Source organism: Chlamydomonas reinhardtii, chromosome 6 (assembly GCF_000002595.2).
Source record: "Chlamydomonas reinhardtii strain CC-503 cw92 mt+ chromosome 6, whole genome shotgun sequence".
In the NCBI taxonomy this organism is placed as follows: domain Eukaryota; kingdom Viridiplantae; phylum Chlorophyta; class Chlorophyceae; order Chlamydomonadales; family Chlamydomonadaceae; genus Chlamydomonas; species Chlamydomonas reinhardtii.
The window spans coordinates 8,033,288-8,049,806 of record NC_057009.1 but is presented as its reverse complement, the minus strand read 5'-3'; the positions used below and the strand labels follow the sequence as shown (position 1 = coordinate 8,049,806).

The 16,519-nt window shown below is 65.1% G+C and overlaps 4 protein-coding genes across 4 annotated transcripts in view; 2 read left to right on the top strand and 2 right to left on the bottom strand.

Moving 5' to 3' along the window:
• The window catches only part of CHLRE_06g304400v5 (uncharacterized protein), a 6,702-nt gene extending 5,441 nt beyond the window's left edge, over nt 1-1,261 (bottom strand). The window contains exons 1-2 of the mRNA XM_001691346.2: nt 1,063-1,261; nt 818-885 (exon numbers count right to left, since the gene is read on the bottom strand). Coding sequence (XP_001691398.2) covers nt 818-879 — 62 coding nt within the window. The 5' untranslated portion in view covers nt 880-885; nt 1,063-1,261. The remainder of the gene's footprint in view (nt 1-817; nt 886-1,062) is intronic.
• A 65-nt stretch (nt 1,262-1,326) lies between these two features.
• Nucleotides 1,327-3,301, bottom strand: CHLRE_06g304350v5 (uncharacterized protein). Its single transcript, XM_001691347.2, has 7 exons — nt 3,100-3,301; nt 2,955-3,020; nt 2,812-2,886; nt 2,701-2,736; nt 2,524-2,606; nt 2,189-2,270; nt 1,327-1,938 (listed from the first exon to the last, which is right to left on the bottom strand). Exons 1-7 carry the CDS (start codon nt 3,148-3,150, stop codon nt 1,885-1,887), a joined length of 447 nt encoding a protein of 148 aa, XP_001691399.1. The 5' UTR covers nt 3,151-3,301; the 3' UTR covers nt 1,327-1,884.
• A 95-nt stretch (nt 3,302-3,396) lies between these two features.
• Nucleotides 3,397-6,927, top strand: CHLRE_06g304300v5 (uncharacterized protein). Its single transcript, XM_043063672.1, has 8 exons — nt 3,397-3,531; nt 3,646-3,747; nt 4,021-4,190; nt 4,638-4,701; nt 4,857-5,003; nt 5,334-5,400; nt 5,622-5,791; nt 6,269-6,927. The coding sequence occupies exons 2-8, from the start codon at nt 3,706-3,708 to the stop codon at nt 6,374-6,376; spliced, it is 768 nt and encodes a 255-aa protein (XP_042924378.1). The 5' UTR covers nt 3,397-3,531; nt 3,646-3,705; the 3' UTR covers nt 6,377-6,927.
• A 334-nt stretch (nt 6,928-7,261) lies between these two features.
• On the top strand, nt 7,262-16,268 carry CHLRE_06g304250v5 (uncharacterized protein). The gene is made up of 5 exons (XM_043063671.1): nt 7,262-7,478; nt 7,730-7,737; nt 7,945-10,958; nt 11,182-11,277; nt 11,485-16,268. The coding sequence occupies exons 3-5, from the start codon at nt 8,001-8,003 to the stop codon at nt 14,845-14,847; spliced, it is 6,417 nt and encodes a 2,138-aa protein (XP_042924377.1). The 5' UTR covers nt 7,262-7,478; nt 7,730-7,737; nt 7,945-8,000; the 3' UTR covers nt 14,848-16,268.
• The last annotated feature ends 251 nt before the right edge of the window (nt 16,269-16,519 follow it).

The following is a 16,519-nucleotide window of genomic DNA, read 5'->3' as shown; positions in this document are numbered from 1 at the left end:
AAGAGGCGTGGCCCCCAAATAAAGCTGGCAGCTGTGTGGCGGTCCGCGGGGCTTGGACACGAAATACCCGCTGCCCCCGCCTCCCGCCGGCCTGCTCCCCGCCCATTCGGGAGGCTGCCCGTACCGCCGCGTACCGCCGCCCCATACCGCCCCCCCGTGTGTCGTACCTTGTCAGCGGGAACAGCGCAATGTCCGCCCTCTGGTCCACCAGCTGCCCCATCATGCCTGTGTGTGTGTGTGTATGTGTGTGTGTGTGTGTGTGTGTGTGTGTGTGTGTGTGTGTGTGTGTGTGTGTGTGTGTGTGTGTGTGTGTGTGTGTGTGTGTGTGTGTGTGTGTGTGTGTGTGTGTGTGTGTGTGTGTGTGTGTGTGTGTGTGTGTGTGTGTGTGTGTGTGTGTGTGTGTGTGTGTGTGTGTGTGTGGTGTGTTAAGAGAGCAACAGCGAGAGGAATACGCCGGACTGGGTGCGTATGCCGTATATGTGTGTGACCGTTTGTGAGGCATGGGAAGAGTGGACTTAAAATTTCTGGCGGCGTGGCAACAGTGCAAGGAGCCTGGTTGAGTCCCGCCTCGCCCAGCCCTGTCGGCGGTTACAGGCGTGTAGCCCAGGTCTAGACCAGAAGTAACAGCTGCGCAGGAGCCCATACCGAGTACGACGTCTCACACCAATGCAGTCCAAGGGCCAATGCAGTCCAAGGGCCAATGCAGTCCAAGGGCCACCGCCAGTCACTACCAGCCACCGCTAGCCATCGCCACAGCAACCCATCGCTGCCATGGCTGCCACTGCCACTAACAGAGCTCACTGTGGAGCGCACTCACGCCGTGGGGTCAATGCCCTGGTCGTCAAACAGGTGTGCCAGGTCCTCGCGCAGGAACTCCATCTTGGCCTGCAACAACAATCAAAGGCAAGGGCGGGTTCAGGTCGGCCGACAGCCTGGGTTGCTGGCAGTGGGCGAGTGGCAGGACGCCCGCATACGCGCGACAGGCTGGCGTCAGTGCAGCCTCTCAACCTGCCCATACTACCCTGCCTGCCCGTACTACCCGGCCAAAGTTTCCTGCTGCACCTGTAGGTCCAGTGCGCCTGGCTTCGCTGTGGTTTGCGTGGAGGTCGTGGGCGATGTTTCCCCTGCATTCGGTGATGCCCGCGCAACCGGCGCTTGTCGCCGGATGTGCGCTACATTCGTTATGCTGCAAGGTTTGCAGGTTGCTATGCTCTTTGGTTGGAATGCCAACGACTTCCCTTGTCCGAGCATCCTAGTTTGCATGGCTTCCAGACGAATGAGCTGCTTGCAAAGGGGTTGTAGAGTGAGGAAGATATGGGAAGAAGGGCTTGTGAAATATTACAAGGGGTGAGAAACATGAACCGGACAACTGCCCCATGCACCTCATCGTTGGCGGGTTTCCCACCGCACCCCACATCGTCTGTGACCGCCTAACAGCACCTCGATTCACACATATCGCTGCCTAGCATCTATCTATGGCTTATACACATACACAGGCGAACTGCGTGCGTCTTCACGTAACGCCTATTGAGGAGCGCGTCCCGCAAAAGACTACCGCCGCCCCCACACTTCTACCTTCTTGAGTCACAATTCGTGCAAGACCGTCAAAGCTGAAAGGTTGCTAAGCTGCGACAGGAAAACATAGCGGTCCTTGGCATGAATTGCCTAGGCGCCGGCCAAACGCCCCGTCAATTGGCAAGCGCCCACGGCCGCCGCGCAGCGCGTGCTGGCGCCATGGGTTCAAGTCAGCGCGTGCGGTAATGCTGCGCCCTATGCCCCTGTGCCGGCGAGCTGCCAGGCAAGCACGCGTCCTGCTGCGCCACTCCACGGCGCCACTCCACGGAAAGCAGCTGAGTCGCCGCGGGCAGTCCTGCAGACAACCGCTTAGTACTTGCCGGTCCACAGGCCCTTCTCGCGCAGCTCCTGCCAGCTCTCGACCTGCGAATTGCAGGCACGGCCATGAATGTCAGCATGAGTATGGAAAAGCGCAATGCCCCCAAGCTTATGGCGCAAGAGCCACGTGCGCCCATCAGGGCAGGGCGGAAGCAGTAGGCTGCGCCCAGCTGCCCAGTCTAGGGTCCCACAACCGTCCGCCAGGTCCCTTGCTTCTTCCCGCGGTGCAGCGCTGATGTGCCCACACCATCGTTCGCCACGCACTGCTCAGCAAAGAAAGAGCCGGTGTACTCACCCACTCAGAGGGGCACAGCGACTGGTATGCCTTCTGGTAGAATTGGCAGCGGGGGTGCTCCTCGCCGCGCTCGTACAGGCACCTGCGGCGCCAGGCACCCACGCAGAGCATTCAGGCGTGTCTCCCACCCACCGTCAATGGAAATGCATCGCGCTGCCTCAATTCAGCGCTGAACAATATGCTTTCCGTCGCTCCTGCAGCCGCTGCGGCCGTTCGTGGCCTCTGTAGCAGGTCCGGCCAGGCCGAACCTCCTCTGTACCCCGGTACCCCCGTGCCCATATCCACTCCCCAGTGCTGCATGCTTGGGCAACATTGCAGCAGCCTAAGCTGCTCACTTGTAGTACTCGTTGAATCGCACAAAGCAGTGGCGCGCCTGGTTGCGGTTCGGGAAGCGCGGGTCGTAGGGCGCGGTGATAAGCTGCGCACGGGAGGAAAGGAGGGGGCGGGGTCAGCAACCCGCCCAGAGAGGCCTGCAGGGGCGTCCAAGAGGTACATGCTGTCCATTTACATACCTCGGGCTCCAGGAAGTCCGCCAGCTTGGTGCCATCCTGCGCGCAACCAGCGGTACCAGCGGCGATGATTTGTACCGACACACCGGCCAACCCGCAAGCACAAAACCTCACCTCGCCGGCAATCTTATCCACCACCTCTGAGACCACCTCATTCTTCAGCTCCTCAAGCTCGTCGGCGGACAGCGACTGCGGGCAAACAGGGCGGCATTGCTCAAGACGAAATGACGCTGCGGCCAGCAGCACCAGCATCGCACCTCCAGGGTCGGCTTGCGGCTGCTCTTCTTCGGCGGGGGAGGGGGAGGAGGGGGAGCATGCTCCTCCTGCGCGCAGAAGCGACGCCCTTAGCGCTGATGCCGGAACGCACAGGCCGCTGGCCCTGTTACCCGCATGAGAGCCTACCTCGACCACCTCAGCATCAGCGCGAGCAACAAAGTAGTTGAAGAGACCCATGTTTGCTACCGCGAAACGAAAGTCTTTCGGAACAACGATGCTTCACCTACAGGGCGCCAAGCCCTTCTTCGCTAGCGTACCTAAAGAGAATGGCACTACATACACTACCGTAGAGGCCGCGGCCCATCGCCTCGCTGAGTGCGCAGGGGATTGGTGCCACGCGGAATGGAGCCAGGGCAAGTTTTGCAAGTTCGGTGCCTCACAGGAAAACTGCTGTACACAAAAATTTTGGCTTGCATGTTTTATCTCTTTGTCATTGCTAATTAGGTCGAACGAGGCCACCCGAACGCGCGAAAGCAAACAGATCTCTAGGCCTTTGCTTCCTGCACTGTTAACTGGGCGGGCGCGCCCACCAGGAGCTGCAGCATGTTTAGGAACCAGGTGTGGGCGTAACTATGTGCACCGGAGGCGACTGAATGCGCCTGCAAGGCATTCCGCTTGGGGCTTACACGATGCACCACCGGACGCGCTCTTGCGACGTCCGCTTGCGCGCAGTATGACACGGATGTGACGACCTGGAGCCCTCAAGGGCGTCTATTCCAGGTCGAATACGCTATGGAGGCCGTGAAGCAGGGCAGCTGCGCGGTCGGGCTCAAGGTGCGTCAGGTGGTTGGCTCGGAGGCCGGACCCCTTACCGCGTGGGTGCGACGCCAGGCTGTTGCACATGGCCAGAGGTGCTGTGCAGCAATTGAAGGCGGGCGTGCACAAACTGCGCACGGGGCGCCGGACACGCTTGTTAAAGGGTAGTCCGGCGATGACGGGGGTGGCCGCTGACAGCCCCGAGCGGCGACCTGGCCGCGACCTCAATGTGCACTTCCCGCTCACCTCCCACGGCCTCCCCCACCTGCTTCCCAAACACGTCTCCTCCAGAGCGGCACGCACGTGGTGCTGGCCACGCTGAAGCGCTCGCAGTCGGAGCTGTCCTCCTTCCAGCGGAAGGTTTTCAAAATTGACGATCACATGGGCATCGCCATCGCGGGCCTCACCGGCGACGGCCGCTCGCTGTGCAAATACATGCGCAACGAGTGCATCAACTTCCGGTGTGTGTTAAGCGACGAAACGAAAGCCCGCCCAGACGCCGCCGGAGTCCCGGCGTGTGTGTGCATGTGTGCGTCTGTGTGTGTGTGTGTGTGTGTGTGTGTGTGTGTGTGTGTGTGTGTGTGTGTGTGTGTGTGTGTGTGTGTGTGTGTGTGTGCGCGCGTGCGTGTGCGTGTGTGTGCGCGTAATGTGTCTGTGCGCGCGCGGGGTGGAGAGGGTAAGGAGATATCATATCCCAACCCTCAAGAGGGGGGAATGAGGATCGGGGAAGCCTGGACAGCGGGTGTGGGTGCCAGCGGGCCGGGCCCGGCGAATGGCGTGCTACCTCGTCATACTAATGCGTTGTGCGCTGAGCAACATGGGACGAGGATGAGAGACAGTGCCATGGGATGGAGAGCGCGCAGAGCGTTCCTCACGTCTGCTGGCCGCGCGCTCGTGTGGCTACACAGGTACATTTATGAGAGCGCCATGCCGACTGGGCGACTGGTGCGGCAGATTGCGGACAAGAGCCAGGTGCGTCCCAGTGTTGGGTGGTGGAATGAGTTGTATGAGTCGGTTGCCACACAACAGGGACCAACGCCCACAACCCAGCCACGTTCGCCCTGCGCCTGCACACACGTGCCGTGACGCATTCCGCGCCCCCTCCTCCTCCCGCCCCGCCCCCACAGGTGTGCACACAGCGCTCGTGGAAGCGGCCTTACGGCGTGGGGCTGCTGGTGGCGGGCGTGGACAGCACGGGGCCGCACCTGTTCAACACCTGCCCCTCCGGCAACTACTACGAGTACAAGGCGCACGCCATCGGGGCACGCTCGCAGGTACGGTATGGGTGTGTGCTTCGGGGTGGTGCCACGCGTGCTGGTGCTGTTTGGAGCTGGCGTAGAACGAGCATAGGCGTCTCAAGGAAAGCAGCCCCCGAAAGGTGGCTTGTGCTGTGTTGCCGCGGTCAGCCACGATCGTAGGACAGCTGTCGCCCTAGCGACACAGCTGCCGGGCAGCGACCCGCCACAGCAACGCCGCTTGTGCGCAGCTGCTTGTCCTCTTGAGTGGTGCTGCCACGCAAGCACCCACACACAACCACACCGCCACCCACGCACACTGCCATGCATCCCCACACCCACACGCTGCACACACTGCCACACCCGCAGGCCGCCAAGACGTACCTGGAGAAGCACTTTGAGTCCTTCCCCTCCGCCAGCCTGGACGAGCTCATAAGTAAGCACTGGCGCTGGAATGGCAGGTTGAGCCTCTCTGCCCTTATATATTCATTGCACGCCGATCTCTTGCACATCTAGCTGCACTCCGCGTTTTCTGCACTTCAGCTGAACCATCAGATAATCCTCTCCAAATCTCCCTGGCTGGCCACAATAATCAACATGCCGCTTGCCCGCTTGCCCGCTTGCCCGGTCCGTTTCCGCCTTTTATCCACCCGTCAGGCCACGGTCTGCGCGCGCTGGCCGCGAGCCTGAGCGAGGGCGAGCTGACGGAGGCCAATTGCAGCGTGGCTGTGGTGGGCCGCGAGTCCGCCTTCACGCTGCTGGAGGACGCGGGCGTGGCGCCCTTCATCGCCGCGCTCAAGGAGGAGGAGGGCGCCGGGGCCATGCAGGTGCGGGCGCGGCAGGCGGAAGAGGGAGTAGAAAGCGGGGGGGGAGGGGTTGTAAATACCAGCCCAAACTACACCAAAACCAACGACAACGAGCGGAGCACAGGCAGAGGTGTTAGCTGCAAGCGATAATACTTATGGCTGTGGGCCGAGGCGTCGTGGAGCAGCAGGGCAGCAGCAGGGGGGTTAAAGGGAGAGGGGATGCGCGTGGGTGGGAAGGGGCAGCAGTGGGTGGTGTGGCAGCTGTGGGCGGGAGGTGCATGGTGTATTCCAATCCAACCCGTTCACTGAACACCTCGTCGGTTGGACGACGGCGTATGAGGGAGCGGCGGGTTGCTAACCTCGCAACTAGCTGGTGTTGGGGCAAAGGCAAACGCCGGCTCAATACGCTGGCTGTCTTTGGACAGGCCTTAAGCCGTGAAGACTCGTTAAATATGATTCTGTGCTGACCTCTTCGCCTGTATCGGTGTGGCCATACAGGCGGAGGAGCCGGCGGCAGAAGCGCCTGCGGAGCAGGCGGAGGGAGCGGCGGCCGCACCCGAGGAGCCGGCGGCTGAGGGCGGGGCTGCTCCCATGGAGGCTGACTGAGAGGTGTACAGGCGGCGTTGATGCGGGAGAACTTTAGGGGAGGATTAGGCAGTTGATGCGCACGCAAGGAGGAGGGTTCTGGCAGGGGACTCGTGCGAAAGTCCGGGCTACTGCCACAGTGTGTGCTCTGCAGGCACGCGGCAGGTGTGGATGTTAGAAGCGCGTCAAACTTATGTGGTGGTGGGGATGCAGCGGCCTAGGGTGACATGGCGCCACAGACGAGGCGCAGGTGCGGCTGGTGAGATCGTCTGAAAGGCAATTGACGGGCAGCGGCATGGGTTTTGGCGTGTAGGTAGCAGCGCCCTCCCCGCACTGCTGCCCGAGATGGGTTACACGCAACGCAGCCTGGGTGCGTGCATGGCACCTCGGTGTCTTGAACATGCGGTGGCTGTACGTGTGCCGCTCACGGGCCTGGGTGGTCACCGGTGGTGTTAACGGATGGTGCTTTGTGGCCCCCACACTCGTGGACTCGTAGAATTGCAGGTATCAGTAGGAAACCGCTGTCCACATAACCGAACCCTTGCGGCGTGTATATGTTACACACGACGGGACTATGCCCCTATTCCATCGCATCCTTGAGGCGCACGATGCGGTCGCGAGGCGTCGTGTCGTGGAGGCGTGCCTGCATCGTGTCAACCCTTGTCAGCGTATCGACTCCCCTGCCCCACACAGCCGTGCACTGGACCGCTAGGTCCGGCCTTCTTGCTGCTGTCGTGATCCTCAGCACCCGCTGAATCTGTTTTGCAACGACATCGACGCTTCACCATTACCAGCCCGCCACCCACAGGAGTACGACAGCAGCGTTTTGGCGGGCCTTTGTATTTTTGGCCTGCCGGCCCGCTTCGTTTATGTATATTGAAGCTTAAAGTGTGGCAAATCCCAACAAAGCATTGTGAGTTTGAACGCGTTTGCCGTCACCATGGCGGGCGACACGCCTCTGCAGGCCGTTTTCCGCGTAAGCCCAAGGGAAGTAGATACTATTGAGTAGTTGTCAACACTTGCTTACTATCAGCGACTTGTCGGTGTAGGCGTAGGCGATAGCTGGCGACGCGAGGAGTTTTGGAGGCCAGGGTTAAAGGAGCCAACGCCGTGGTATCACGAGGTAAGAGACTTAAAGGGCATTCAGCAAGGGACTTCCTAGCCTGCGCACAAAGTTGGCGGGAGCGAGGGGACTCTTGAGAAATGAACTGATGCTCGCGTTCGAAGACTGTTTTAACAGTCATTTAACACAGGTTAAAATAGCTTTGAAGCTTTAGCGAGCTCAGGTTTCGTGTTGGCAGTTTGCAGTCGGACGCTTTGCATACTGTCTCCGAGGCACTGTGCATTAATGCAGATACATAATTACGTAAACAGGTAGCCGGGCAGGCTGAATCACGGAACTCGCCCGCCCGAGGGCTCCCTGAGCTCCTTTAACGAAGCGAACGCCAGGCGCCAGCAGCTTCTTCGCGCCAACAAGGACTTCCTGGACATCTGAATGCAAATATTCTTCGAGAGGACGGCGCATGCTGTGGCCTAGGCCTGCAGGGGGCATGAGTTCGTCCGCGCACTCCGCCGCGGCCCCGCGTCAGGCCAGTGCCTTGTACAAGCCGGGCGCCCGCATGTTGACAGCAACTAGGCGTTAAGAATGGAAGACGAGGTTGAAGGAGCGGTGGGGGCGCCTGCGGGCGGGGGAGGCGGGCGCGGGCCAGACCCGCACCTGCTGCCTCCGCCCGCACCCCTTCAACTTCCCATCTCAATCGAGCTGCTGCCGCCGCCGCCGCCCCTCCAGCTACCCCCCAACATGGATCCAGTGCATAGCCCTGATGCAGCAGCGCCGGGGGTGGGGTCGGCAGCGGAGGCCCTGTCACCGTGGCTGTTGCTGACGCAGCACCAATCGCAACACCCGCCACGGCGGCCCGGCTCGAGCGGTGGGGGTGCGCTGCGCCCCCCAGACATGGGGCTGCCCGGCGCGGGGAGCAGCGGCGGCGTGCTCGGCGGTGGCGGCGGCAGCAACAGCACCGGAACAGCTCTGCCCGACTCGCTGCTGCTGTCGCCCGAGACGTCGTCCCTGCGGTCACGCCTGTTGGGCCACCTGTCTTCCGACTCACCGCAGTTAGGGCTGTCGGCTCAGGCCAGCCTGCAACAGGCGCTGCTACAGCTCGGCAGCGTGGGCGGAGCGTCGGCCTGGAGCGAGGCACACGGCAGCGGCGCTGGCGTTGGCAGTAGCCACAGCAACAGCCAGCTGGTGCCGATGGGGGCGGCGGGGGAGTTGCTGAGCATCAGCCGAAGCAGCTTGGGCGGGCCGGGAAGCGTCAGTCAGAACGTGTTCTCACAAGGCCTCCGGAGCCCTGATCACCCGAGTTCGGCCGCACTGACTGCGCCCTGGCTCGCCGACTTGCAGTCGCCACGGCCAGCGCAACATCAGCAACAACGCCAGCAGGAACAGGAGCAGGCTGGCGGCAGCAGCGCAGGCGCCAGCAGTTTGGATGCGCCGCAGCAAGCGTTAACGGGCAGTCTAGGCATCGGCCCCACTGCAAGTCCAGGGACCGGAGGCGGCGGACCGCAGGGTGGGGGCGGCGCGGCGGCCGGCAGCGTGCCCGGGGGCAGGGCGCACGGCAGTGGCCCCACGTACCCTTCGCTGGCGGAGGCGCTGGCACTGGCTCAAGCCACGCTAAGGGCTGAGCGCGGCAGCCACGGAGGAGGCAACGGCAGTTCAGGTGGCGGGAGCGCAGGCGGCAGGGGCCAGCAGCAGCCTTCACGCAGGCGGAGCGGCAACTCCGATGCCGCGGCGGCGCTGACCGCCCTGCCCGCGCCGCACAACTCACGCGGCGGCGACGGTGGCAGTGGCGGCGGCGGCGGCGGCGGGGACACGCACTCGCACCCGCAGGCACACAACTCGGCTTTCCGCCCCTACACAGTCGTGGTGACTAGCGGGCAGCTGCGCGCGTCGGATGCCGTGCTTCGGGCTGCGGACGTTGCGGGTGCCGCTGCAGGCGGCGGCGGTGGCGGCGGCGGCACGCTCAGCGGAGGCGCTGGTTCACACGTCGCCCACACGCACTCTCCAGCACGGACGCCGGAGCGGCTGCCGAGGTCGGGCGACAGCGGTCGGGGCGCGCAGGCAGCGGATCGCATGGCTGGCCTGACGGCGGCGGCCGCGGCGGTGCTTGGCAGCGCCTCCAGCGGCCCGGGCCCCGTGACGACTGGACTCACGCACAGCGGGCGGTCAACGCCGCCGGGGCACGCCACGCCGCCCGGCCAAGTGACCCCGCCAGGGCAGACCACGCCGGAGCGCCTGCGGGGCGCCGCTGGTGCTGCGGGCGCCGCGGGGGGCGGCGGTGGGGAGGCTTGGTCAGCGGCTGGTGCGGCGGCGCTCACTCTACAGCACTTGGCAGCTAGTGACTCGGGTGCGCTGCATCCGCGGCCCCGGCAGGCTTTGGAGCCGGGACAGCAGCAGCAGCAGCAGCAGCAGCAGCAGGTGGCGCCCCAGTTGTCGACACCGTTTGCCGGGAGGGCGCAGGCTGAATTACTGCAGACGCTCGGGCAGCAGCAGCAGCACGCAGCGAAGCATCGTGCACCGGAGCGCGGGCAGTCAACGCCAGAGCGGGGGCCAGCGTCTCAGGATGCGGACACTGCTGGCAAGTTCGCTGCTGCAGAGGCCGCAGGACCGTCCAGCACACCCACGTACGCAGCCGCAGCACGAGTGACACACGCGATGCCTGCACCCCAGCCGACACCAGCGTACGCCCCTGGACCTTCTCGACCGGCGATGGCTCATCCCGGCGCAGCTTCGGCCCAGCTCCGGCACACGCCTCAATGGCCCACTGGCGACGCCGCCATGCGTGCTTTCCATGATGTGCCGCGTGGTGCGGGGGCGGATGGCGCCGTCAAGGCTGACGCCGTGGCCGGCTCCACGGCAGCTGGAGGCGCAGGCAGCAGCGGGCTTGTAGGCGCAGCAGTCCCGCTGACAACGCACGAGCATGGGCCCGGTCCCCGCCCGCCCCTCTTACGAGCACAGGCGTCCAAATCGCTGTTCTCGCAGCAGCAGCAGCAGCAGCAGCAGCAGCAGCAGGCACAAGGGGCTGCACCGGCGACCGGCACTTTGCCCGATCTGGACACGGGGCCAATGCACGAGTCAGCGGGTGAAGACGCAGAGGAGGGGCCGGATGCATATCCCGACGTGCATGCGCCGCCCGGTCAGGCGCGGCGCCCTCCGCAGCTGCGGCCGCCGCCCGCGGACCCTCAGCAGCAGCAGCAGCAGCAGCAGCTGCCAGAGCCCATCTTCGTCACGGTGGCGGCGTCGGCCTCCAAGCGGCCGCGCAACGACCGGCCCGGGACCTCCGGCGCCGAAGGCGCCGCCGCAGGCGGCGGAGCCGCAGCCGCTGCGGCGGAGCCGCACACGGCCGCGGGTGGCGGCGGCGGCGGCACAGACTCCTCGCCGTTACGTCGTACGGTGGTGTTGGGCAGCTTCACGTTGCAGCTGCGGTCGGACCTGGTTTGCGAGGTGCTGGGGCTGTTCCACCCGCGGCGCTACGTGGAGGGCAGGGACTGTGTGGAGTACCCGCCGCACTCGGGCACCTTCGTGTCGCGCAGCCACTTTGAAAAGGCGAGTGGCAGTGACCGCCCCTTACTGGCCTCTCCGCTCGTGCTGGCAACGGCATTCCTGCCGCGCTGTTTGCTTGGATACGGTATCGTGCCGGCCTGTGTTCTCTCCTGCGTTTGTGAAAGATGCGTGCCTGCCCCTGGCCCGTTACCACAGCCTTATGTTGCACTACGTCACATTATCTTGTTGCCAACGCGCTCTGTTAACACGGTCTTCATTGCAACAGGTGGGCGGCGCGGTGACGGCCAAGTGGTACCGCTCCATCCGGGTCCTGCCGCAGATGGAGCACCTCGGGGATTGGCTGGAGGCGCACGGGCTGCAGGTGTGCCGGGCTTTGGCACGCATTGATATGCTAATACTGTATGTCACTTCCGACTGCGGTTGTCTTTTTGTGCTTTGTGTCTTCTTTGGCAGTGCGTAAGAAATACGCACAGTGGTTCCCTGGTAAATTGTGACTGTGTGTGTCCAGCGTCTCCGCCACCAGGTGTAGGTTTCTATGCAACTCCGTGTGTGCAACTACCCTCTGCAGGTCTTCAAGGGCACGGGCCGCAAGCGCGGCGGCCGCTATGGCGGCGGCGGTAGCGGTGATGTGCTAGCCATGCTGGCTTTAGGAGCCGCCGCAGCGGGCGGCGCCGGCAGCACTGGCACCGGCACGGAAGCTACAGCCGAGTCCGAGGGCCCCGACATGGGGGCGGCAGTAGCAGCCACAGGCGCAGGCATGGGGTTGGGCGCCCTTGCAGCCATGCCGTACTCCAGCCGAGGAGCAGCGGCAGCGGCCTTGGCTCGGGCCAAGCCTGTTGACGGGGACACAGCCGCCGCCGTCGCCGCCCTGGCCGCGCTGTCCGCCGCCGCCGCGGAAGGGGCGGCGGCCCCGCCGGCCTCCTCCGCTGCGGCAGAGGCAGCGGCGGCATCCAGGTGGGCCGTTGCGCCGCTGGCGGACAGGCAGTGGCACGCTCAGCACGCGACCCCGCTGTCGATGCTCCACCCCAGCGCCCATGCGGCTGCCTTTGCACATGCAGCTGGCCCGGCAGCAGCAGCAGGGGCTGCTTCTCTGCCTGCAGCGCGAGGTGTGGCTGCAGCCTCCGGTCCCGCCGGCTCGCGGCCGCCCACGCCCGCGTCCCCTCACGCCCGGCAGGACCCGCCCGTGCTGTTGCATGCCCCGGAGCCGCTGCCTCTGCCAGAACCCGAGGCCGGGTTGGGGCACGAGTATGCTGACGAGCAACCCGAGCAGCCGCGGCAGCCATACGCGGCGGTGCCGCACCCCTCCTACGCAGCTGTGCCCTTCCCATACCCGCACCCGCACCCACACCCCTCCTACCCGTACGGTGCCTACCCGTACCCGTACCCCCACGCGGGCGCCCGTAGGCACAGTGTGTGGCCTCCCGCGCTGCCCCCGCCGCCGCAAGGCCACGCACTGGGATGGCCGCCGCACCTGCCGCCGCCCTACGCCGCACGAGCCCCAGGCCTGTACGCGCCCTATCCCCTGCATGGGCACCCGCAGCATCCGCACCCGTACCCTCAGCGTCTGGCGCGCCCGGGGGTGCACCTGCGGCCACGCCTATCAATGCTGGCCGCTGGGTACCCCGGTGCAAGCAGCGACGGCTCGGAGGGGCCCGAAGGCGGCAGCGGCGACGAAGCAGCGACGGCGGCGCTGGCAGCAGCGGCTGCGCACGGCAGCGACGATGCGGCTGCAGCGGCAGAGGCGACGTCATCGCACGCGCAGCACTGGGCCACAGCGGCACGCGGCGCGCTGCAAGGCACCAGGAGCCGCAGCTTCGGCGCCTCCTCGACCGCCGCCGCCGCCGCTGCGGCCGTGGCGGCGGAGCACTGGCGGTCGGCTGGGGGTGGTACTCAGCACTGGGGCAGTAGCAGCGGCGGTGCAGGTGGCGGCTACAGCCACGGACAGGCCGGGCTGCTGCTGCCCGCCGCGTCCTGGCCGGGTCCGTCGCCTCTGGGAGGAGGTCAGCGGGGGCAGCACGGCGCACCGCCTCGCGTGAGTGCCCCCGCGGCCACGGGTTCCGGGAGCGAGCGTGGGTACGAGCTGGAGGCGCGGCAGGCCGCCGTGGCGGCCACGGCGGCTGCGGCGGCTGCGGACTGGCTCGATACCGAGCACATGCCAGAGCTGCAGCAGCAGCAGCAGCAGCAGCAGCAGCAGCAGCAGCAGCCCCTGCTGGCGCTTCCCGCACCGCCCATGACGGCGGCCGCAGGGCCCTCGCCGCCCCACGGGCTGCTACGGGGCGCGCTGGAGGCGGCTGCGGCGGCCGCCGCCAGCTCTGCCGCGCACGGCGGCGGCCGGCAGGGAGCCAAGGGCAGTGCGACGAGGGGTACGGCAGAGGGTGCCGGCGGCGCTCCTGCTGCCTCACCAGCGCAGCCCCGCGTAAGCGAAAGCTGTGCCACCAGTGGCGGCAGCGATGTCAGCTATGCCTCGGCTGGAGCCGCCGCTGCCGCTGGCGCGGCGGCAGGCGCGGCAGCAGGCGCAGCGGCAGGCGCGGCAGCCGCAGCCGCTGCAGCGGCAGCGGCGCATGCGGGAGGGCAACAGGCATCCGGCTGGGCGGGCGGAGCCGCGCTCCCACCGCTGCCGCACGCGCACCCGCACGCGCACCTCCACCCAAATCTCCCCCCGGGTCTGCCCGGCATGCACCCGTCGTCGTACGGTGCAGGAACACGCCCGTACGGCTATGCCCTGCCGCCGCCGCACCCGCACCCGCAAGCGCACCCGTACCCGCACGTGCACGCGCACATGTACCCGCGTGCACCGTGGGCCGGCAGCTGGGCGCAGCGCCCGCCACCGTACGGTACGGCACCCCCATACGGCTACGCGCCGCCGCCGCCGCCGTCGTACGGGGCGTGGCCGCCGCCGACAGCTGTACTGCCGCCGTATGTGGCTGCTGCTCGGCCTCCCGGCCCCGCCGGGGTGCTGCCGCCGCCACCGCATCTCCGAGGTCCCGCTGTAGCGGCTGCGGCTGCGGCTGCGGCTGCGGCGGCTGCTGGCGGCGCGGCTCATCACGAGGAGCTGCCGACCCGGGCCAGCGGTGAGCGGCTGTCTGCAGGAGGCTCGCCTCATCACTACCAGCCGCACCAGTACCACCAGCAGCACCAGCAGCAGCAGAGGCTGCGGCGCACGGGTAGTTCGGAGAGGGCACCTTCGTCAGGCCCACACCGCCAGCAGCACGAGCAACAAGGACAGGAGCTCCCGCAGCAAGGCCAGCAGGACCAACAGCAACAACAGCAGCGCAGGCGCACCGCGGCGGCTGTGGCTGCGGCGTTGGCGGCGGCGCTGGTGGCTGCTGTTGATCCGGGCGCGGCGGGGGAGCCGCCCACCCACCGCAGCGGGGGCGGCCCTACCGGAGCAGCAGCAGCAGCCGAGGGAGGGCCTGGCATTGCGGGGGGGCCCTCGACAAGCGCTGGGGCCAGGGCCCCGATCCCCTCGTCAACCCCAGCACATCAGAACCACCCGCACCACCAGCACGCCTCGCGCGCGTCGCATGGCATCGGGGTGTCGCATCCCGGCCAGGCTGTGACGTCCCAAAGCCCAGCCGCCGCCACGCCGCCACGTCGCAGTCACGGGATCTCGACTGAGGCGCTGATGCCTGCAGCGGCGGCGAACCTCCTGCGCAGTGGCGGCGGCGGCGGCGGGCAGCTGGCGGGCGTGGGGGACGGCGGCGCGCTTCCGACTGCCTTTGGTGCGCAGCTGCAGTGGCCGCCGCCGGGCCTGGAGCCGGGATCGCGTGGTGCTGCTGCAGGGGCGGCGGCGGGGCAACACACGGCTACGCCGTTTGCATGGGCGGCAGCTGCGACGGCGCCGGGTGTGCAGGTGCGGCCGCTGGTGCCGCGTGCTGGCAGCAAGCGGCGTGCGGAGGGCGCGGAGGATGGGGAGGAGGGGCAGCAATAGGCAGGCACAGGGGAGCAAAGCAGTGCGTGTGGGGTGAAGTTGCAAGGGCGCTGGTCACGGAGCGCATACAATGTGGTACCAGTAGCTAGCTTTGACGTGAAGGTTTGGTGTTAAGGTACAATTGTTGCGTCGGAACGAATTGGTGCAGGACGTTCGAGTTGCAGTGGTATCAAAGCAAGTGTGTGCGGCTGAGGTGTTGGCAGGCCCTAGTTGCAGGCGTGACACGGCGTGTGTGGGCGGGGGGTTTGGGGCTCTCAATCGATGGTTGTGGATGGATGGGTGTACGTGATATGGACGTTGAGCTTATTTTCCATTGACCGCTCGCTGCTGTGCCAATCAATACATGAGCTGATTTCCGTAATTGTGTGTCGCGAGCAGCAGCAGGCAGGCGAAGACATGCCGGGTCCGCATACGGCCCACCATTGCTGGCTTAACATTTTTTGAGGGGTAGCTATAGACGCGTCGCATTCGTTGTTATACGGCAGGACTGCTTATGTCTCGTGTGTTTGCTAGGCGTTGATGTAGGTCTCGATACCACACACGTTCTACCCACACACCATGCTCGAGGTGGCATTTCCACGTGCTCGTTCTCGTACAGACTTTTCGCCTCACAGCTTTTTTTATCAGCGTGCGCACCAGCGTCATACTCCTGCTTCCAATCGCTGTATCTGTTCTGCTCGCGAGCCATTCTGCCCGCGACCGTAGTAGCTGGGGCTGTCGTGTGTTTTACAACTCCCAGCTGTGTGGGAAGAATAACCTTGGCATCAAGCGCAGGCACGACGTTTTCGCGCTAGGCGCGGTCAAAAGGGAAAGGTTGCTTCTGCGACATGCAACCTGTCCAGTGCGGTCCTGTCGGCCCTCAATGCCAAGTCGTGGATGCATCTGTGTTATGTTGCGTTTGTGTTGTTGCAAATGTTTGTCATTTACGTGGGGGGGGGCGACAGGTTACGCCAACCTCCTCCGGTACACGGCGCAGGAGCTGCAACTCCTTCGGGGGCCCACGCATGACGGGCCAGGCGTCATTCTTGAAGACTGCATGGGGCGGTATTGCATGGCGCTTCATACCTTTACGCGTGTCTACATAATTAGGGAAGAAAGCTCGCGGTCTAATGAGCGTATTGGCTGTGAATTAAGCTGCGGCGTCTCGGCTGCTTGCGCTGGATGGCTGGCAGCTTGGCTGGCAGGAGTTTTCAGGTGTGGCTAAGATGTGGGTACAGAGCACAAGGGGCTGGTGAGGTTACGCATACGTGATACGTACACCAGTCATGAGTCATACATCGTTATGCAGTAAATGGTCGCGGTTATTGCGTGCACGGTACACAAGACCACGAGGTCACGATTGCGTTGTAAGGTACATGACTACATGAGGCAGTGGTAGATTGGTTAGAGGCTGTGACGTCAGACTGTAATGATTGGCCCGTCAGTACTGCAGTTGTGGAGGCACGGCTCAAGGGCACGGCCAATGGCATTCACCGCGGCGTGCGGTTCTCACGTTACGGACTCGGCTTCGCGTGACCGCGGCAATTGCTTGGGAAACTGGAATCAGCAAGATGGAGCCCCTGATGCAGCCAACTCCCTCCGACGTCGTCGTGGCCAAAGGGCAGCTCTCACTGGGGCGGTCGGGCCTTCAGCAGGACCGAAGCGTGCGTGCCCGATGCCTCCAGGCCCCAGA